The sequence below is a fragment of the Chlorocebus sabaeus genome, chromosome 16, assembly GCF_047675955.1.
Source record: "Chlorocebus sabaeus isolate Y175 chromosome 16, mChlSab1.0.hap1, whole genome shotgun sequence".
Lineage (NCBI taxonomy): Eukaryota > Metazoa > Chordata > Mammalia > Primates > Cercopithecidae > Chlorocebus > Chlorocebus sabaeus.
Genome location: NC_132919.1, coordinates 17871988 through 17894151, shown reverse-complemented (window position 1 = coordinate 17894151; position 22164 = coordinate 17871988). Strand labels below are relative to the sequence as shown.

General features: G+C 46.3%; 1 protein-coding gene across 7 annotated transcripts in view; it reads left to right on the top strand.

The window, feature by feature from the left end:
• TOM1L2 (target of myb1 like 2 membrane trafficking protein) overlaps positions 1-22164 on the top strand; it is a 130797-nt gene that overhangs the window by 48727 nt on the left and 59906 nt on the right. For 5 of the 7 annotated variants that reach the window (XM_008010566.3, XM_037987268.2, XM_008010564.3 and 2 more), the window contains exon 2: positions 18016-18100. The exons of the other annotated variants lie outside the window; for them this stretch is intronic. In XM_008010566.3, the coding sequence (XP_008008757.1) occupies positions 18016-18100 (85 nt within the window). The remainder of the gene's footprint in view (positions 1-18015; positions 18101-22164) is intronic. 7 annotated transcript variants of the gene reach the window in all.

Sequence of the window (22164 nt, the reverse complement as noted above, 5' to 3'; positions counted from 1 at the left end):
ACTATGTTTATTTTTCTACAGTAAAAATCCAAAAAGCTAGGAAAATGCCTATTCCCTATTGGATTTTGATCTTATTTGCAAGTTTCCCTTGGCAAGCTTTGTTTTGTATTATTCAAGGTGACCCAGTTAGAACTACTGTTTAAAGTCACATTGTCATTAATAAGTTACACAACCTGTGTGTGATAAGTCTTTTAGCCCTGACTATTGTATAAGCAGGAATACATGCTTGTGTTGGGGCTCTTCTTCATATTTAAATACGGTTACGTTTCTTTTTCTTTTTTTTTTTTTTTTTTGAGACAGAGTCCCTCTCTGTCACCCAGGCTGGGGTGCAGTGGTCATCCTCGCTCACTGCAACCTCTACCTCCCAGGTTCAAGCGAATCTTGTGCCTCAACCCCCCGAGTAGCTGGGATTACAGGCGTGTGCTACCAGGCCCAGCTAATTTTTGTATATTTTGTAAAGATGGGGTTTCACCATGTTGGCTGGTCTTGAACTCCTGAGATCAAGCAGTCCGCCCACCTCAGCCTCCAAAAGTGCTGGGATTACAGGCATGAGCCACCGCACCAGGCCCAAATATGGTTACATTTAAATGTAACGTTCCCTGTTTGTTCTCACTGTTGATATTCCTGACCTTTGTATGTTGATGAATAGGATTCATTTCCCAGATGATCTAGAACCCTATTATATTTGGCTTTGGAATGTGAATCACATGTGTACGTTTATGTCTGCATCTCCCCTTGTGCCAGTCCAGATTGGCTCTCAGTTTGGTCCTCCTTAACTAGCTGGGTACCCTGGGTACCTCCTTTGGGACAAGCAAGAGTTAGCAGGGAGGCCTGGTCAGAATATAATGCCTTTTATTTTTCAGAGATATTGGGGTTGCCAGGCTTTTATTCTTAGTCTGTATATTCAATAATGAGGCTTACTTGTATTTAGGCCAGACTTAAAGCTTGTACCTAGCTTTTTGTTTTTTTTTTTTCCAAGAGACAGAGTCTTACTCTGTCCCCCAGACTGGAATACCGTGGCATGATCATAACTCACTGCAGCCTGGACATCCTGTGCTCAGGTGATCCTCTCACCTCAGCCTCTGGAGCACCTGGGACTATAGATGTATGCCACGGAGCCCTGCTAATTTTAAAATTTTTGGTAGAGGAAAGGTCTTGCTGTGTTACCCAGCCTGGTCTTGAATTCCTAGGCTCAAGTGGTCTTCCTGCCTTGGCCTCCTGAAGTGCTGGGATTATGGGCATGAGGCACCACGACTAACCTATAGCCTATACCTAGCTTTTTTTTTTTTTTTTTTTTTTTTTTGAGACAGGGTCTCACTGTGTCACCCAGGCTGGAGTGCAGTGGCACCATCATAGCTTACTGCAGCCTCCATCTCCTGGGCTCAAGCAATCTTCCTACCTCAGCCTCCCAAGTAGCTGGGACTGTAGGCGTGCATTACTACATCTGGCTACTTTTTTTTTTTTCTTTTTTTTTTGGTAGACATGAGGTGAGGTCTCACTATGTTGCCCAGGCTGGTCTTGAACTCCTGAGCTCAAGAGATCCTCCCACCTCAGTGTGGCAAAGTGCTGGGATTAGAGGCATGAGCCATTGTGCCTGGGCTATACCTAGCTATTTTTGATGGAAGAATTAAATAACTCGCTTTTAGTTTTGGTTATTAGTTTGCAACTTTCTTAGTTTTTTGCAGTATAATATCCCCTTTCCTTCTTTTTATAACAGTAATAACAGAAAAAATTTTTAAAATTTGCCTTTAAGCCAAATACTTCAACACACTGATTATTTTCACTTTTTCCCATTTATCTTCCAGGCGTTATCCATATGCATGTTTTTTTAAAAAAGCAATTTTGGGTCTTGTTTTTTTCTTACATCATTACAAAATGTTTCCATATGGTTTTAAGAATTATTACTTATAATGGCTGTATTAGGTTGTTCTTGCATTGCCATAAAGAAATACTTGAGACTAGGTAATTTATAAAAGAGGTTTATTTGGCTCGTAGTTTTGCAGGCTGCATAGGAAGCATAGTACTGGCAGCTGCTTCTGGAGAGGCTTCAGGAAGCTTTTACTCATGGCAGAAGGGGAAGGGAGAGTAGGCACCTCACATGGTGAAAACAGGAACAAGAGACAGAGAGAAAGAGTGGAGGAGGAAGTGCCACACACTTTTAAATGACCAGATATTGCAAGAGCTATCACAAAGACAGCACCAAGGCATGAAGGATCTGCCCACTAGGCCCCACCTCCAGCATTGGGAACTACAATTCAACATAAAATTTGGGTGGGGAGCCGGGCATGGTGGCTCACGCCTGTAATCCCAGCACTTTGGGAGGCCGAGACAGGCGGATCACGAGGTCAGGAGATCGAGACCATCCTGGCTAACACGGTGAAACCCTGTCTCTACTAAAAATACAAAAATTAGCCGGGCGTGGTGGTGTGCGCCTGTAGTCTCAGCTACACAGGAGGCTGAGGCAGGAGAATGGCATGAACCTGGGAGGCGGAGTTTGCAGTGAGTGGAGATCGAGCCACTGCACTCCAGCCTGGGCGACAGACTGAGACTCCGTCTCAAAAAAAAAAAAAAAAAAAAAAATTGGGTGGGGACAAATATCCAAACTATATCAATAGCTATATAATATTCAGTGGAATCAATATATTATATTTAATCATCTTTTTTATTTTATATTTGAAAAGTTTTAAGAATTTTATTTTATTTTTGAGGCAGGGTCTCACTCTGTCACTCAGGCTGGAGTGCAATGGTGTGATCACGGTTTGCTGCAGCCTCAGTCTCCCAGGCTGAAGCAATACTCCCATCTCAGTCTCCCAAATAGCTGGGACTATAGGCATGTGCCACCATGCCTGGCTAATTTTGTATTTTTTGTGGAGGCAAGGTTTACGTTGCTCAGGCTGGTCTCAAACTCCTGGGCTTAAGTGGTCCTCCTGCTTGAGCCTCCCAAAGTGCTAGGATTACAGGCTTGAGCCACTGCACCCAGCCAAGGATTTTAAATAATACTACATTGAACACATTCCTAGTAGCTTTTCTCCCATTTTTCAACAGCTTTATTGAGATATAATTCATATGCCATGCAATTCACTCATTTACAATGTACAAGTCAGTGGTTTTTAGTATAGTCACGGAGTTTTTTTTAAAAAACATTATATTTACAGAGTTGTTCAGCCATTACCACAATCAGTTTTAGAACATTTTCATCATTCTGTACCTATTAGCAATCACTCCCCATTTCCTCCAGCCCTTCCAACCCTAGGCAATCACTAATCTATTTTCTGTTTCTATAGATTTGCCTATTCTGGACATTTTGTATAAATGGAATCATACAATATGTAGTCATTTCTATCTTTTTTTCCCTTTTTCTTGTGTGTGTGTGTGTTTTTTTTTTTTTGAGACAGAGTCTTGCTCTGTTGCCCAGGCTGGAGTACAGTGGCACCATCTTGGCTCACTGCAACCTCTCCTCCTGGGTTCAAGCAATTATCCTGCCTCAGCCTCCCGAGTAGCTGGGATTACAGGTGCACACCATCGTGCCTGGCTAATTTTTGTATTTTTTTAGTAGAGACAGGGTTTCACCATGTTGGCCAGGCTGGTCTCAAACTCCTGACCTCAGGCAATCTGCCTGCCTTGGCCTTCCAAAGTGCTGGGATTACAGGCGTGAACCATTGCACCTGGCTAGCACTGTGGCTTTAATGAGCACAACAGGTATGAGCCTTGGGAAACTTTTGGGAGTCTTTCTCCTGGCTTGGAATTTTGTAATCACTCTTTGAGGCCTTTTTATAGCCTTGTTCCTGGTGATGCCTGTGGTCCCTGGTTGGCCTCACAGGTTAGTTGGTGCCTGGCCAACAGATTGCAGCCTTGTCGTGGTCCTCTCTGCTCACACTCCAGGAGGGAGTTAAGGTGGCCACTTCACTTTTCCACCTGGAGGCTGCACTAAAAGCACTGGAGACAGTCACCCTCCCCTTCTGCTTCCCCGCTGGAATTCCATCTTTCCTAAGATGCAGTCCACAGAATACACAAGTTAAGAATTGTGGTTCATGTTTATTGCGCCCACTATGTTCCAGGTTCTCTGTTTCGTGTCTTACATCACTAACTTATTTGATCTTACCACACCCTGTGAGGAGGTACAACTGTTTTGCCAGTTTTATGGATGAAATTCAGGGAGCGTGAGAAATGTGTCCCAGGTCAGAGAGAGCCAAGACTGACCCCCAGTCCCCAGATTCAAAGCCATGACCTTGACCAACATGCTGTCCTGTCTCCTTTTTTCACTGAGCAGTTGTGATAACCTGCCCCCTGCTTCCTGCCTGCAGTCTCTCCACTCCAGTACAGCCCCCATGCTGTTACCAGAGCGATCTGTCTCAGACATAAATATTCTTGTCACTCCTGTTGAAAAGCCCCATGTTGCCTCCTGTGGAAAGCCCAGACTCCTTAGAGAAAATGAAAGGACACTCCAGAGCTGGCCTCCTCTCACCGCTCCCCTTCACTGAGGCCCTGGCCCTGGGAGGCCGTTTGCACAGCCTATGATGTTCCTCTCTCTTCAAATTCCTGCTCTTTCATTGTACCAGGCCTGTTTCTTAGCTTTCACAGTCCCCTCCGCTCCCCTGTTCAGCCTCAGGTCTGTGCCCTGTGTCCTGGCTGTCTGTCTGCAGGTCTCTCCTGGGGAGCGCTTTGAGAGTAGGGGCTCCATCTTGCTTCTTTCCATCCCAGTCTGGCAGGGAGAGGCCTCACAGTTAAAGTTTTTAAATTGAGCTGGAAAGTCCCAAGGAGTAGCATTCATATCTCTGGGGTGTGTCTCTGTCATGGGGAGTAAGCTCAAAAAAGGGCTTGTGACAGCGCGGCACACTGTGAAATTCTCAGGCACACCTCCTCTCTTCTCTGAGAGTGCTGGTGGTGAATGGTGGGCATGAGGGCAAGGGGAACAGCCCCTGAGAGGTGCTCTGGGGAAGAATAAATTGGCAGCAAAGCAGACTGCACGAAGAGGCCGAGAGGAAGACAGGACAGGTGAATCCCAACCCCCCACACGCCTGCCCCCACTTTCCCTTTATCTGCTCTGCTTTAAGCAGAAGCTGTAACCTGAGCACAAGGTCCCAGAGGACCTTTGATCCTCCCAGCCAACCCCAACTGTCTGATATTACTGCACAGTCTGCTAGGCTGGGACAGGCTGGCCACAGCCCCCTCTTCCCCAAGCCTGGCACCATCCTGGGGCCTGGCTGGCTCCTGCAGAGGCCCCTCCTCCCCCATGGCCAATTTCCATCCCAGCCCTAAATTGGCTTCTTCCCCCAGCTACTCTCACACACTGACTCACACGTAAGTTATTCCATTAAGTACAAAGAACGGAATACATCAAATACCAGTGGCTCTGCTTCTAGAGAGCACACCCCAAATGCATTTTGAATCTGTGGATCCCCCTCAAGGGAATTCCAGTTAAAAAAGAACTTGGGTCAGCAGCCTCGGGCCTGTGTGGCTAACAAGCTTCTGTTTTCTCTGTTGTTTGGCTGGCCTGAAGGGTTCCTTTGTTTGGGGAGTGGGAGGATGTGGTGCCCTAATGAGGCCAGGGTGTGGAATTGGGGCTCACACAGAGCTGTCCTTTAGAACTGAGCTCTCCAGACAGGAGAATAAGTTGGGGAGTTTGCGAGTTTGTTGGTCTTTAAAGAAAACAGAAGGTTTCAAAACAAGGAAAACAAAATGCAGTGTGGTATTCTGGATCAGATCATGAGCAGAAAAAGGACATTAGTGGAAAAACTGGAGAAATCCAAATAACATCTGGAGTTCAGTTAATAGTACTATATCAATGTTAACTTTTTCATTTTGGCCTGTGTACAATGGTTATGTAAGATGTGAACTGCCAGGCATGGTGGCTCACGCCTGTAATCCCAGCACTTTGGGAGGCCGAGGCAGGTGGATCACCTCAGGTCAGGAGTTTGAGACCAGCCTGGCCAAACTTGGTGAAACCCCCGTCTCTACTAAAAAGACAAAAATTAGCTGGGCGTGGTGGCAGGCGCCTGTAATCCCAGCTACTCAGGAGGCTGAGGCAGGAGAATTGCTTGAACCCAGGAGGCGGAGGTTGCAGTAAGCTGGGGTCGCACCACTGTACTCCAGCCTGGGCGATAGGGTGATACTCCATCTCAAAAAAAAAAAAAAAAAAAAAAAAAAAAAAAGCCGGGCACAGTGGCTTACTCCTGTAATCCCAACAGTTTAGGAGGCCAAGGCGGGTGGATCACGAGGTCAGGAGTTCAAGACGAGCCGGGCCAACATTGTGAAACCCCGTCTCTACTAAAAATGCAAAAATTAGCCAGTGTGGTGGTAGTAGCTTGTAGTCCCAGCTACTTGGGAGACTGAGGCTAGAGAATTGCTTGAACCCGGGAGGCAGAGGTTGTGGTGAGCTGAGATTGCGCCACTGCACTCCAGCCTGGGAAACAGAGCGAGACTCCATCTCAAAAAAAAAAAAAAAAAAAAAAAAGTGAACGTTAGCGGAAACGGCAAGAAGAGCAAGTGGGAACTCTGTTCTATCTTTGCAACTCTTCAGTAAATCTAAAATTATTCCAAAATAAAAGATGTATTAATTAAAAAAAGAAGAACAAGAGAATAAAGTGACCCAGCATCTAATTTAACTTGACACTTTCACCAGCACTCTTCTTTATACTTCTTAGCCCAGGGTCTTTAGCCTTCACCTAAAAATCAGGAGGGTGGGCTGCATCCAACACTCTGGACGATCTATTGTGGAGGCCAGCGTCTTCTTTGCCCGGTGACCCTCTACCTGAGGATGGATCAGGGTCCAAGGCCAGGCTTACCAGGAAGACCTGGGTCATGTGGTTGGCAGTATTGCTACCTCCTGTCTGCACACTGTGGGGCTAGTCACCCCACTAGGCTTCATTTTCTTCCTATTAGAGAGAGAACTTGCTTGGGGGGGTGGGGGGTGGGATGGTAGGGTTAAATGAGGTAATGTCTGTCAAGAACCTGGCTCAAACCAAATAAGCAGGGGTTTTCATTCTCTCTTCTGTTTCTCCATTTTTTTGGTGAGAGGACTGACAGCCATTTCCTTGAAGACTTGAGACCAGTGGTTCAGTGGTCGCTTTGAGAGCAAGAAACTGCCCATAAGGAGCTTGCAACAACACCGTGGCCCCTCCTCCCTCATGCCCCACTTCCTGGGGTCCAGGAAATGTGGACTTATGGGGAATCTTTTTACTAGATGGTCTCTTAAGACCTCTTGGAGTTTTAACATTTGGATTCTTAAGGAAATTGTGGTGTGGCTGCTCCTTTACCTTGCAGATGGGGCAACCCAAGTTTGGGGGCTTCCTTCTGGAAGCATGGAGATCTTCCTGGCTCAGTAACCCAGAAATCCAAAAAGCTAGAGCTCCCAGGATATTGAATCTGATGGGTGTAGCTTGTGGATGACTGTTTACCTGTAGGTGGCAGTGGTGACACGGGAATGGGAGAGGAGGGGGTTGCAAGGGGAGGGCACTGGCAGAGCTCCTTTCAGAAGAGCTGTAGTAAGGATAGAAGTAACAGCAAGGAAAGGTCCTCTGTATTAGAGGCTCTGTCAGGTGTTTTCTGTATTATTTAGTCTCCTCTAACGGCCACTGTGTGTGAGAGTGCTATTATTCCAGCATTTTACAGCAGTCCAAAAGGCTTGGAGAGGTCAGGTTATTGCCTGTAGTCACACAGTAATTGGCGGAACTAGAACTCACCAGAATCTGAGTTCACACTCCCTGTTCCTAGACTCCATTGTGATGCATATTTCTCCTACTTCTTTTTTTTTTTTTTTTTTTTTTTTTTTTTGAGACGGAGTCTTGCTCTGTTGCCCGGGCTGGAGTGCAGTGGCCGGATCTCAGCTCACTGCAAGCTCCGCCTCCCGGGTTTACGCCATTCTCCTGCCTCAGCCTCCCGAGTAGCGGGGACTACAGGCGCCCGCCACCTCGCCCAGCTAGTTTTTTGTGTTTTTAGTAGAGACGGGGTTTCACTGTGTTAGCCAGGATGGTCTCGATCTCCTGACCTCGTGATCCGCCCGTCTCGGCCTCCCAAAGTGCTGGGATTACAGGCTTGAGCCACCGCGCGCGGCCTACTTCTAAGTCTGAAGAGAGAACCGGGGACAGCTGGGAACCCAGCTCTCATCTCACCAAACTGCCCAGTGCCTGTCACCCGGTGGCCTCGAAAGGATTTACAGGCATCATTTTACTTCTAAAGGGCCCTCATCAGCATAAGGTCAGGCCTTCTCGACATGAAGATGTCCTGCCTCCAAGCAGCTTCCAGTTTAGGTTGGGGGCCAAGAAGGTACTTATGACTCATTAAGCTGGTAAGATTTGAAAAAGTTCTCAGAACATCAGAATAGTGTTGAAGGCTCAGTCCTTGTGTGGACTGTACCATCAGGTGCTGGAGCCCATCAGAGGGCCTCTCTTATGGGGCGGCAGCAAAGAAGGCTCTGGAGAGGACGTTGGGTGGGAGCTAGATATGGGCAGATAGGCTGGAGCGAAGGCTTTCCAGACTGGAGAAGTCTGAGGTGACTTTCTCAGGGCTTGCAAAGACCTGCGGATCCTGATATGGTTCCTGTTTTTACCCTCTTGCAATTTTTTATGGAATAAGGACTCAAATGGGTCTTCTCTTCAGCTTTGTTTGCTCTCATGGTGTATGGCTGTGTTTTGTAAAAATATAGGCACGACAATGCTACCTTTCACCACTTCTATTCAACATGGTATTGGAAATTGTAGCCAGAGCAGTTAGGGAAGAAAAAGAAATAAAAGGCCTCTAAATGGGAAAGGAAGGAATAAAATTATCTCTGTTCCCTGATGACATGACTTTACATGTAGAAAACCTTGAAGACAATACACACACACACACACACACATACACACACACACACAACTCCTAGAGCAAATATCATAAATTTACCAAAGCTGCAGGATACAAAATCAACATTCAAAAATCAGTTGTGTTTCTTTTATACACATTAACAATGAACAATCTGAAAAGAAAATTAAGAAAACAATTCCATTTACACTAGCCTCAAAAAGAATAAAATACCTAGGAATTAACCAAGGCAGCAAAAAAAGTGTGCACTGAAAACTATAAAACATTACTGAAGGAAATTAAAGAAGACATAAATATATGGAAAAACATCCTGACCGGGCGCGGTGGCTCAAGCCATAATCCCGGCACTTTGGGAGGCCGAGACGGGCCGATCACGAGGTCAGGAGATCGAGACCATCCTGGCTAACACGGTGAAACCCCGTCTCTACTAAAAATACAAAAAATTAGCCAGGCGAGGTGGCGGGCACCTGTAGTCCCAGCTACTCGGGAGGCTGAGGCAGGAGAATGGCGTAAACCCAGGAGGTAGAGCTTGCAGTGAGCTGAGATCCGGCCACTGCACTCCAGCCTGGGTGACAGGGCGAGACTCTGTCTGAAAAACAAACAAAAAAAAAACCATCCTATGTTCATAGATGGGAAGACAGTTTTTTTTTAAGGCAGTCTCATTCTGTCGCCCAGGTTGGAGTACAGTGGCACAATTATGACTCACTGCAGCCTTGACCTCCCGGGCTCAAGTGATTGTCCCACCTTAGCCTCCTGAGTAGATGAAATGACAGGCGCGAGCCACCACTCCTGGCTAATTTTTAAATTTTTTGTAGAGACAGGGTCTCCTTATGTTGCCCAGGCTATTCATAAACTCCTGAGCTCAAGCAGTCTTCCCACCTTGGCCTCCCAAAGTGAAGGGATTTACAGGCATGAGCTACCATGCCTAGCCTGGGAAGCTGATATTTTTAAGATGACAGTACTTCCCAAAGTGATCTACAGATGTAATGAAATCCCAGTTAAAATTGCAGTGAAGCCGGGCATGGTGGCATGCACATGTATTCCCAGCTACTTGGAAGGCTAAGATGGGAGATTTGCTTGAGCCCAGGAGTTTGACTCCAGAATGGGCAACATAGCAAGACCCTGTCTCTGAAAAAAAAAGAAAAAAAAAGGCCAATGGCATTTTTTTCAGAAATAGAAAATCCATCCTAAAAGTCACATGAAATCTCAAGGGACCCCAAATAGCCAAACCTTTATTTATTTTAATTTTTTAAATAATAATAATTATTATTTTTTTAGATGGAGTCTCGCTCTGTCGCCCAGGCTGGAGTGCAGTGATGTGATTTTGGCTCATTTTGCAACCTCTGCCTCCCAGGTTCGAGTGATTCTCCTGGCTCAGCCTCCTAAGCACCTGGGACAACAGGTGTGCGCCACCACACCCAGCTCTTTTTTTTTTTTTTTTTTTTTTTAGATGGAGTCTCGCTCTGTCGCCCAGGCTGGAGTACAGTGGTGCGATCTCGGCTCACTGCAACCTCCGCCTGCTGGGTTCAAGCAACTCTCCTGCCTCAGCCTCCCGAGTAGCTGAGACTACAGGTGTGTGCCACTACGCCCAGCTAATTTTTATATTTTTAATAGAGATGGGGTTTTACCATGTTGGTTGGCCAGGAAGGTCTCCATCTCTTTACCTCATGATCTACCCGCTTCAGCCTCCCAAAATGCTGGGATTACAGGTGTGAGCCACCGCACCTGGCTAATGTTTGTATTTTTAGTAGAGACAGGGTTTCACTGTGTTGACCAGACTGGTCTCAAACTCCTGACCTCATGTGATCCCCCCACCTCGCCCTCACCAGGTGTTGGGATTACAGGTGTGAGCCACCGTGCCTGGCCCTAAACAACCTTTAAAAGGAACAAAGTTGGAGGACTCACACTTCCTGATTTCAAAACTTACTTCAAAACTATAATAATCACAGCATTGTGGTATTGGAATAAGGAAAGACATATGGACCAATGGAATAAAGTAGAGAACTCAGAAATAAACTCTCCCATATATGGTCAATTGATTTTCAACAAGGGTGCCAAAACTATTTAGAGGGGAAAGGACAGTCTTTTCAACAAATGGTGCTTGGAAAACTGAATATCCACATGCAAAAGAATGAAGTTGGACCCTTATCTTATACCATATGCAAAAATGAACTCCAAACAGACCAAAGACCTACACATAAGAGGGAAGGGAAAACTATAAAAATCTTAAAATAGGCCGGGCGCAGTGGCTCACACCTGTACTCCTAGCACTTTGGGAGGCCAAGGCGGGCAGATCACGAAGTCAGGAGATCGAGACCATCCTGGCTAACACAGTGAAACTCCGTCTCTACTAAAAATACAAAAAATTAGCCTGGTGTGGTAGCGGGTGCCTGCAGTCTCAGCTACTGAGGAGGCTGAGGCAGGAGATTGGCGTGAACCTGGGAGGCAGAACTTGCAGTGAGCCAAGATTGCGCCACTGCACTCCAACCTGGGTAAGAGAGCAAGACTCCATCTCAAAAAAAAAATCTTAAAATAAAAAGTGGAAATCATGACATTGGATTTAGCAAAGATTTCTGAAACATGACACCAAAACCACAGGCAACAAAAGAAAAAATAGATAAATGGGACAATCCGAATTTAAAACTTTTATGCATTAAAGGATACTATCAAGAGAGCAAAAAGACAACAATAAAATAGGAGGGATTAATATTCAGAATATGTAAAGAACTCTTACAGCTTAACAACCAAAAGAAAAAGAAAACTACTCAGTTTAAAAATGGGACCAGGCATTGTGCCTCATGCCTGTAATCCTAGCACTTTGGGGGGCCAAGGCAAGAGGATCATTTGAGGCCAGGAGTTCAAGACCAGCCTGGGTAACATAGCAAGACCCCATCTCTACATAAATTTTTTTTTTTAAATTAGCTAGGTGTGGTGGTGCATGCCTGAAGTCCCAGCTACTTGGGAGACTGAGGTGGGAGGATTGCTTGAGACCAGGACTTCGAGATTGAAGTGAGCTATGATGCTGTGATTGGGCCACTGTACTCCATTCTAGGTGACAAAGTGAGATCTTGGCTCTTAAAAAAGGGGTGGGGGGGGCAAAAAAAATTGAATAGCTATGTCTCCAAAGAAGATATACCATGGCCAAAAAGCACATGAAAAAATGCTCAACATCAGTAGTCATTAGAGAAATACAAAACAAAACCACAGTGGGATAGCACTTCACACCTGGTAAGCCAGGATCCCATCATTGAATTGGTGGTACCAATATTTGATCCTGGTTCTGTCTCTAAAGACTGGGCATTTGCATGATATAGTCTCACCTGCTAGCAAAGGCTGAGTTTGGATCTGAAGTTAGTATCTTGGAGGAATTCTGAAACTGCCCCATCCTAACTCTCAGTTCGTGAAAGGATACCATCACTACTATTTTAATAAAAGTTTCGTACAATCCACGCTTCTGCTCATACTCGGATAATAACCTAGAAGACCTCTGTACAGGCTGGAAGTATCCTTGTTTTACTGGATGCAGTTATGGTGAAGTGACACTTGTTTTTTACGTAACATACTAGATAGAACTCACACATCCAAACAAAAGCTATACTTTACAAGCAGTGACAGCACACTCCAAAAATATAGCTGTTGCTCAAAACATTTGTGCAGCAGTCTTCTGTCTGCATTAAAAAGCCTCATTGTTTTATTTACTGCTCTTCTTAATTTTTTTTTTACCTGAAAAAGATATATCCCTAACCTTTTCTCTTTATTCATTACACTTGGCACTCAAAGACTTTTGACCACCCAGGTGCCTCCAAGCCCCTGCTCTGAGAAAGCAACCCCACCTGCAAATAGTAAGAATCTGACTTCAGATGAATGCAATACACAGGCAGAGGACTGGGCAGGGGCTTGGAGGCTCTTGAGATTTGGAGAAATCTAACCAAAGTCAGTCCTCAGATGGCACCAGGCTGGCAGATACCAAAGCAGTATTTGATACTTGTCTACAAGGTGGGGAAAGTGGAGGAGGAGAGGAAGGGATGAGAATGCATATCAGCAATGGTTAAGAGCCAGATAGGCCCCAGAGATGCCCTACCCCCTCCCTGCCCTTTTCATGCATGTGCAAAAGAGAGTAAAAGTCATAAAGCCAGCAAGGAGCAGACCTGGGCCTATCAGGGAAATCAGAGCCCCCTGAGGGAGGGCAGGCAGGGCTGGGAAGAATGGGGGTGGTGGTAGGCACCATCCGTTTAGTCTAGAGAAGAAAAGACTGAGGGCAGAGGCTCCAGGAAGGTTAAGGGGGAGGACACAATGTAGCCACTGAGACAGCAGTGTCCTCTGTCACCCTATGGCTTATCCAGAGCAGAATGAGCCCCAGGTGTGCTGGGAGCCTGCAGCGGTGAAATGGTGCCTGCCTCCTGCCCCTGCTCTTCCTGCAGCTGTCTCTGAACACCCCTCCTCTTCAAGGTGTCCACTCCCAGAAGAATGACTCACCACCTGGGTCACACACAGTAGGGGCATGTCTGCAGCCATAAATCCAGCAGCCTCCTCAGGAGGAGACTTATCCTGATGGAAGCAGCTCTGCCTGCGGGCCTGGGCTTGCTGCTCTTTTGAGCCAGGAATAGGAGAGGACAGCTGGCCAGGGGGTAGTCGTCTCTCACCTTCACAGAACTCAAGCTGTGGCACAGACTCTCATGGAGAAGAAAGTATGGAGATTGCACTTTGGTAGGGCCACAAGGGATACAGTCTTGGGAGGCTTAATAGAGGAAATATTAAATCAATGAAACCTCATTTCCAAGTTCGGTTTAGCAGCCGAATCCATTAACCTTATATTCACCCTCTCCTTTCCTCTTATGATACTGGGGAAGGGTTCAAAGGCATGATAACTTATCCTCAGGGTCAGCGCATTCTATTCAATTACTGGGATGCGAGTTTTCAAGCTGAAAGATATATACTCATTTTGATTATAAAGAACCAACCCAAAAAGAATGCTTCTTTCTTTTCATTTTGCAGAAAATGCCACACAAACACAACCATGGATATTTAGCTCTACTGAAACAGATGAGGAAAGTAAGGCTGACAGAGGAGCTCAAATCAGTTCTGATTTTTCTCTTCATAAAATAATTTCCAGCTAATCAAGAGCAAAGTTGGATCTGATTGCCTCTGGTACTAAGGCCACTCAATGTGGGCTCCCTCACTCAGTCCTGTCCCCAGGCCAGAGGAAAGCAAAGTTCAGTCTCATTTATTTTGTCACCTAAATCCTCAAAACCTAAAATAAAACCTGGTGCAACAGCTCTAGGGAGCAGTGGGGCAAGTCGTTCCCACCAGCCAGCCCTCTGGACGGATAATTGTAAAGTGCTGACCTCTCTGGTGATATGCTAATGGCCAAGGACTGGGCTGGGAAAGAGGCTGGGTAGGGCGGGCCAGTCTGGGCTGGACTGGACAGGGCAGGGCAGGCCTGAGCTCGGGTAATCAGATACAGCTCCCATTAAATCTTCAGTGCGAGAGCAGCATAGCATCCTGATGCCGTTGCCATGGCATTTTCTCTCGCCTGGGGTAGGACCCAGGCCAGGATGCCCTGAAGCCTTGACGCTGACAGCAGTGATAGTGCTGGCTCTGAGCATGGTTTTTCTGCCCACCCACCCTCCCATGCTCTCTGAAACCTAAGGCAGCCCTGTTTGGAGGAGCCTCGCAATCCAGCGGCTTGGCTTTTTGGCTGCCGCTTTCTGCACTTTGATGTTAAATATAGTGACTTCAGAAGCAGCCAACACCAGAAGGCAAAAGAGGACTGGTTTTAGCATTTTGCATTCAGCAACATCCTTTCGGTGAGAATGGAGGAGAAAACAGCCAAATGATCTGCCTCCCCAACCATCAAGAGTGTTGGGGGCTGGGCACGGTGGCTCGTGCCTGTAATCCCAGCACTTTGGGAGACTGAGGCTGGTGGATCACCTGAGATCAGGAGTTCGAGACCAGTCTGGCCAACGTGCCAAAACCCAGCTCTACTAAAAATACAAAAATTAATGAAGCATGGTGGCACATGCCTGTAATCCCAGCTACTGAGGAGGCTGAGACAGGAGAATTGCTTGAACCCAGGAGGCAAACATTGCAGTGAGCTGAGATCATGCCACTGCACTCCAGCCTGCGCGAGGGAGCGAGATTCTGTCTCAAATAATAATAATAATAGTCATCATCATCATCATCATCATCATCCCTGAATCCCACCCCCTACCATTCAAAGTAGAACCTCTGGGGCATGAGGCTCAGGTATTGGTGCGCTCTAGAAGCTCCCCAGGTGGTTCTCATGTGCAGCCAGGGCTGAAATCCACAGAGTAGGGGAAGGGATGCTAATGCGGTCATTCATCTGATGCAAATGCATTGCACTGCTGCCAAGTGCTGGGCACTGGGGACCCAGTGGAAGGCAAGACAGACCTAGTCCCTGCCCTCCCGGAGCTCACAGCCCAGAGGGGGAAGGGAGTCAAGTGACCCTGGCTCTGGTCCTGGCTCTACCACTGAGGATCCTGAGCTCCGGGACCTTTCCCTTTGCTTCTGCAGGCCCCAGGTTTCCTGTCAAAGGAGACTGCAGACCCAAATGATCTCTGATCCCCCACCCTGCTACTCCCTTACCCAACAGTCCATTGACCTGTGTGTAATTTTTCTGTCTTTTTTGGTGGTGGTTTTTAAAATATATGTAACACTAAATTTATCATTTTAACCATTAAACAAAAAGTTTTTTAAGAGACAGGGTCTTACTCTGTCGCCCAGGCTGGAATGCAGTGGCTCAGTCATATCTCACTGCAGCCTCAAACTCGTGAACTTAAGCAATCTTCCTGCCTTAGCCTCATTAGTAGTTAGGACCACAGGTACAAGCCAGTATACCCAGCTAATTTTTAAATTTTTCATAGAAACAATGTCTTGCTGTGTTGCCCAGGCTGTTCTCAAACCCTGAATTCAAGTAACCCTCCTGCCTCAGCCTCCCAAAGTTCTGAGATTACAGGTGTGAGCCGTCTTGCCTGGCCCATTTTAACCATTTTAAAGTGTACAGTTCAGTGGCATTAGGTATGTTCACATTGTGGGCAACCATCCACACCCATGTCCAGAACTTTCATTTTCCCCAAACTGAAATTCTGTGTTCATTAAACAATAACTCCCCATTCCCCCACACCCCCCAACAGCCTCTGGCAACCACCATTCTGCTTTCTGTCTTAAAATTTGACTATTTTAGGTACCTGATGTAAGTGGAATCATCTCGTGTTTGTCTTGGTGAATGGCTTATTTCACTTAGCACAAGGTCTTCAAGGTTCAGCCATATTGTGCATGCAATAGGATTTCCTTCCTTTTTTAAGGCTGAATAATATTCCATTTTACGTATATCCATTTGGGTTATCCATTCATTAGCTGATGGACACAGGCTGTTTACAAATCTTTTGACTGTTGTGACTATTGCTGCTATGAACATGACTCTGCAAGTATCTCCTCAAGGCCCTGCTTTCAGTTCTTTTGGGTATATACTCAGAAGTGAAATTGCTAGATCATAGGGTAATTCTGTGTTTTGTTTGTTTGTTTGTTTTGTTTTTGAGATGGAGTCTCGCTCTGTCGCCCAGGCTGGAGTGCAGTGGCGCGATCTCGGCTCACTGCAAGCTCCGCCTCCCAGGTTCATACCATTCTCCTGCCTCAGCCTCCTGAGTAGCTAGGACTACAGGTGCCCGCCACCAAGCCCGGCTAACTTTTTATACTTTTTTTAGTAGAGACTAGGTTTCACCATGTTAGCCAGGATGGTCTCGATCTTCTGACCTGATGATCCATCCGTCTCGGTCTCCCAAAGTGCTGGGATTACAGGCATGAGCCACTGTGCCTTGCCGGGTAATTCTATGTTTTAACTACCATCCTGTTTTCCATAGCAGCTGTACCATTTTACATTACCATCAAAAGTGTAAAAGGGTTCCAATTTGTCTATATCCTTGCCAACACTTGTTATTTTCTACTTTTTTGATAGGAGCCATCCTAATGGGTGTGAGGTGATGTTTCATTGTGGTTTTGACTTGCACTTCCCTAATGCTTAGTGATGTTGAACCTCTTTTCATATACCTGTTAGCCATTGGTATATCTTCTTTGGAGAAATGTCGTTCAAGTCCTTTCCCATTTTTTAATTGCATAGTTTGGGATTTTTTGTTGTTAAGTTATAGGAGTTACTTACATCTTCTGGATATTAACCCCTTATCATATATATAATTTTGTAAATATTTTCTTCCTCTGCAGGTTGCCTTTTCACTCTGTTGTGTCCTTTGATGCCTAGAAGTTTTTATTTTGATGTAGTTCAAAATGTTTCTTTTGTTGCCTCTGCTTTTGGTGTCATATCCGCGAGGTGATTGCCGAATCTAGTGTCACGAAGCTTTTTCACTGTTTTCTTTTAGGTGTTTTTTAGTTTGAGCTCTTACATTTATGTCTTTGATCCATTTGGAGTAAATTTTTGTATATGTTATAAGATAAAGGTTCCAAGTTCATTCTTTTGCATGTGGCAATCCAATTTTCACAGCACCATTTGTTGAAAATACTGTCCTTTCCTCACTGAATGGTCAGAAAGTCATTTTGTGGATGAGATAAAATAATGTACATGAAGCACCCAACACCATGCCTACAGTGGCTTAATAACTGATGGTCCTTTCTTTCTCCCCCTTATCTGAAATGTACTTTTTAACTACAGCAATTGATTTTTAATAATTCTAATAGCAAATACCTGTATAGCACTGTGTGCCAGGCTCTGTTCTAAGTGTTTCATGTATATCAACCCATGTAATTTTCATAACATATATCAGGTAAGTACTGTTGTTTTCACTAGCTTTGGCACCTAGAAGTTAAGTAATTTACCCAAGACCACACAACTAGTAAGTAGTAGAGCCTGTATTTGAACCTAGTTTGGTAGGTAGTTTGGCTCCAGACTCTGTGGGTTCGTAAACCTAATATCCTCATGTTTGGGGTGATTTTTGATGGCTTAGGCCTGTCATAAGCTTTTCAGTCTAGAGTTTGGTGAATGAAGAACCTAGTTATAAACTCCAGCCTTTAGGCCAGGACCTTTCCCGGGTGTTCTCTTGTGATAATAGCACCCCTAGAATGGCTCTGTTGGCTCAGCCCATCTGCTTGGGATGAGAATGTGGTGGTTCTGGTCTCTTCCCATTTCCTGCCAAGGCCCACTTATTCCAGGAGAAATGTAAACCCATTTTCTCTCTGATTTCACAGAAAAGGCAACAGATGGCTCCCTGCAAAGTGAGGATTGGACATTGAATATGGAGATCTGTGACATCATCAATGAGACGGAGGAAGGGTACGTGTGCCCCCCTCTCCTGGGAAGCCTCTCTCAGCTTTTAGGGGCCACTTAAAGCTTGTCAGGGCCTGAGGGTGGCAGATTTTATTTTTTTGTTTTGTGTTCTAGTCTGTTTGGTTTGACATTGAATAAGCTGACACTCTGAATTATCTGTGCTTTTTGTCTTCATCCCTCCCCCACTTGCCCAGTGGCAGTGCTGGAGGTAGAACAGAGACACCACTTTTAATCACCTGCTTTTAATCACAAGTAGAAATGAAGCTGCTTGATTAGTTGGTTCCCAGTGGCCATTAGTCTCTGCAGCCCAAGTGTCACCTCTTCCCTCCCCTCCTTCCTGGCCTCTGCCTCTCCTTCACAGCCTATCTCTGCCCTGGTTTGCCGGGAGTCAGAGAGCACCACAGTGTCCATGGAGGGAGGTCCAGGGCATGGAGCAGACACAGCCGGGAGTGGGAAAGCGGCATGAGTGGACTTAGGCCACGTTGCCCCTCCTGCATTCCTGCACTGCTGGATCCGTTCCTGTTGTTATTTCCTGTATCCTCTTGTTTTATAGCTGCACTCAATTTGTACTTCCTCCAAATTGGTCTGTATTTAGCCCTCTGTCCATACCACTAACGCTTACTTTACTGTAGCCATACCCTCTTAAACCATTTTCAGAGTGGCAAGGAGAGCAGTTGGGACTCAGGCGTCCCTGGGCTGGCATCGCAGCACTGTCACTCTAGCCTTGCCATGTGTGAACTGGGGACCAGCCTCTCAAGCTTGGTCCTGTTTTCATGCAGCAAATATTTCTCAAATGACTACCTTGTGCCAGGCCTATTGTAAATACTGAGGACACAGCAGTGAACAAGATAGATTCCTTCCCCTTGGGGAGCTACCATTCTAGAGTAGTAGGGAGGCAGGCCATAAACAAGATAATTAAACATATAACCTGGTCAGATGAGGACAAGACTGTGGAAGGGAGATGGGGAGAGAGGAGGCTAGGAATTAGCAGTTTTAAATAGAGTGATCCAGAAAAGTCTTGGCTGGGTTGGGTGGCTCATATCTGTAATCCTAGCACTTTGGGAGGCCAAGGTGGGCTAGTCGCTTGAGCCTAGGAATTCGAGACCAGTCTGGGGAACATTGTTGAATCTTGTATTTACAAAAAATACAAAAGTTAGCCAGGCCTGGTGGTGCATACCTGTAGTCCCAGCTACTTGGGAGGCTGAGGTGGGAGGATCACTTGAGCCCAGGAGGTCGAGGCTGCAGTGAGCCATGAGCATGCCACTGCACTCCAGTTTTGGTGACGGAGAAAAACCCTGTCTCAAAAAGAAAAGACAAAACAACAGAAAAGTCTCATTTAGAAGGTGATATTGAACAAAGACTTAAAGGAGATGAGGGAGTAGGGGGTGAGGATTATACAAGGGAAGAACTGTCAAGGCTCATGGAACAGCAAACCCAGAAGTCCTGGGACAGAGGGTGTCTGATGTGTTTGAGAAATAGCAAGGTGGCTAATGGGCCCGGAGTGGAGTGGTCAAAGAAGAGGGTACCTGGAGAAGAAGTTAGTGACATATTGGGGATCCAGATAATACAGGGCCATGTAGAACCAGAGTGACTCTGGCTTCAACCTTTTTGGAGATTCAAGCAGGGGAGGGGTATGGTCCCACTCTTATTGGAAAGAGGTCACTCAGTCTATTTGTTCAGAGTGGTCTGGCTGGGGGCAGACCAAGGACAGATGCAGAAAACCCAGCGATGGCCTGGCATAGTGGCATGCACCTGTAATCCCAGCACTGTACGAGGCTGAGGCAGGAAGATTGCTTACACCTAGGAGTTCAAGGCTGTGATGAACTAGGATGGTGTCACTGCATTCTAGTCTGGGGGACAGAGTAAGACTCTGTCTCTAAAAAGAAAAAGAAAAGAAGAAAGAAAACCCACTGAGGAGGTTATCATAGTAATACTGGTGTGAGATGATGGTTAGAAGTAATGGGATTCTGAATGTGTTAGAAGGTAGAACCAATGAAATTGGCAGACATGGGAAAGGAATGAAGAGTCAAGGGAAATTGCAAGGTTCAGGGCCTGAACAGCCATGGGATGGAGCTGCTGTTTCCTGAGATGGAACAGGCTGGGGAGCAGAGATCAGGAGTAGATCTGTGCTCCCAGCCAAGCTCCTGGAAGATGTGACAGGGAACTGCACGGGGAACTTGAGTTGGGGGCAGTGGCCTGCACTGGATGAAAACGTGGGAATCTTTGGTGAAAGGTGGCATATTTTCACCAGCTAAATATAGGTGATCAACTTGGTACCTGGCACACAGATGTGACTCACAAATAGTTGTTAGGGACTACACATCTCTAATCCCATCATCACCGGGCTCAGAGTGGCTACCTTCCTCACGTCCTCCTCACACCACTCATTCAATTGTTTGTCCAGTCATCCGGCCATGTTTACTGACCCCCAACAGTGGAGGTATAGCAGCTGCAGGATGCCAAGGTGAGTGTTCCAGCCTGCCCTTGAAGACTCACCTGGAGGGACTGGGAAGGGCTGTGGCCAAGGCCTGTCCTGTCCCTGATACCACGGTCCCAGAGGGAAAGGTGGGTACAAATGCCTCGTGGAGGGACTGTCTTCCAGGATGTCAGGAGAAATGTGTCCCGTAGCCAAGAGTGATGTCAAAAGGGCCAGTGTGTCAAGGGATACAAGTGGTCTAGGGTAGACAGGGTGATGTTGGGGGAGTGGGAGGGTCTGGAATCCAGCTGGAAAGGTAGTCAGGGTCAGGTGCCGCATTCTCTGGTGTCTGCGCTTTACCCTAGAGGTGGACCTCTGCTTCGGCCCCTTCCCTCCTGTCCCTTCCTGCTGCTGAACCAGCAAGTTGATCCCTTGCTAACAAGCCTTCAGGGCCTTCACAGACACTTAGGGTAAAAACCCTAACCAGTACCCTCCTGAGGAGCCCCAGACCCCTCGGCAGCTCCGCTTTGAGCTCTTCAATCCTGCTGATCTTTCAGCTCCTTGAATTTTCCACATTCCTGGGCCCAGCTTGAAATTCTGTACAGATTTGAGCAATATACAAATACATTGGCAACTCTTATCTTCCAGTGAATTGCTCAAATATCTCTATGGCTTCAGGGCAGGAAGCCCAGCAACCCCAGGAGCTTCCTCATTTTGAAGGGGCCATGCCTTCTTTTTCAAATCCTCAGTTCCCAGAAGGTTGGTCACACACATCTTCCTCTTCAAGTGGCTAAATCTCCTGTTGCTACCTTTTTGACTGAGAGCACCTCAGTGATTCCTGAGAATGTTTTCTCCTTGCTTCTGCTGTGAGGTGTTCCAAAATCTCTTCCTAGCCAGGTGCAGTGGCTCATGCCTGTAGTCCCAGCTATTCAGGACGTTGAGGCGGGAGGATTGCTTGAGCCCAGATGTTTGAGACCAGCCTAGGAAATGTGGTGAGACCCCATATCTTAAAAAAAAAAATCTCTTCCTAAGTGGAAGAAACTCCCAAAAGTTGGACTGACAGTAGGGCGCCCCACCCACCCCTTTGTGCCCTCCCTGAAGGGCCTCTGACCTGCCGTCCCTTCTGTTCTTGTCATCTCTCTCACTGAGTAGAGCCCGTCATTCACTGGATCTCTCAGTTTGAATCTCATTTCCCTAACCCCCTTCCCTCCTGATTTGGACAAGTCCTCTATTATATGATTTCATAACCTGTGTTGTACTGATGCTCATCACAGTTTAAACTTATAGATCTGTGGGACGGTTGTTAGTGTCTGTCTTGCCCTGCAACCCCCACAAGGCTGTGAGCTCCATGAAGACAGGATTTCCATCTGTTTTACTCACCATTTTGTCCCTAGCACCTAGCACAATGCATTTGATTAGCTGTTAATAAATATTTGTTAAATAAGTGAATAAGTGAATGAAGTCTCTAAGGCACTCACAGTCTGATGAGGAATGCAGGCATATAAACATAAGCATAACACAGCATAACAAGTGCTGGGTGGGGGGCAGAGAGAGAGAGAAAAGCTATGTATAGCTACGGACACTAGTGCAGTGGCAATGGTCAGCCTTGGGACTTTTGGCAGCAAAGCCTTCTTGGAGGAAGTGACACCAGACT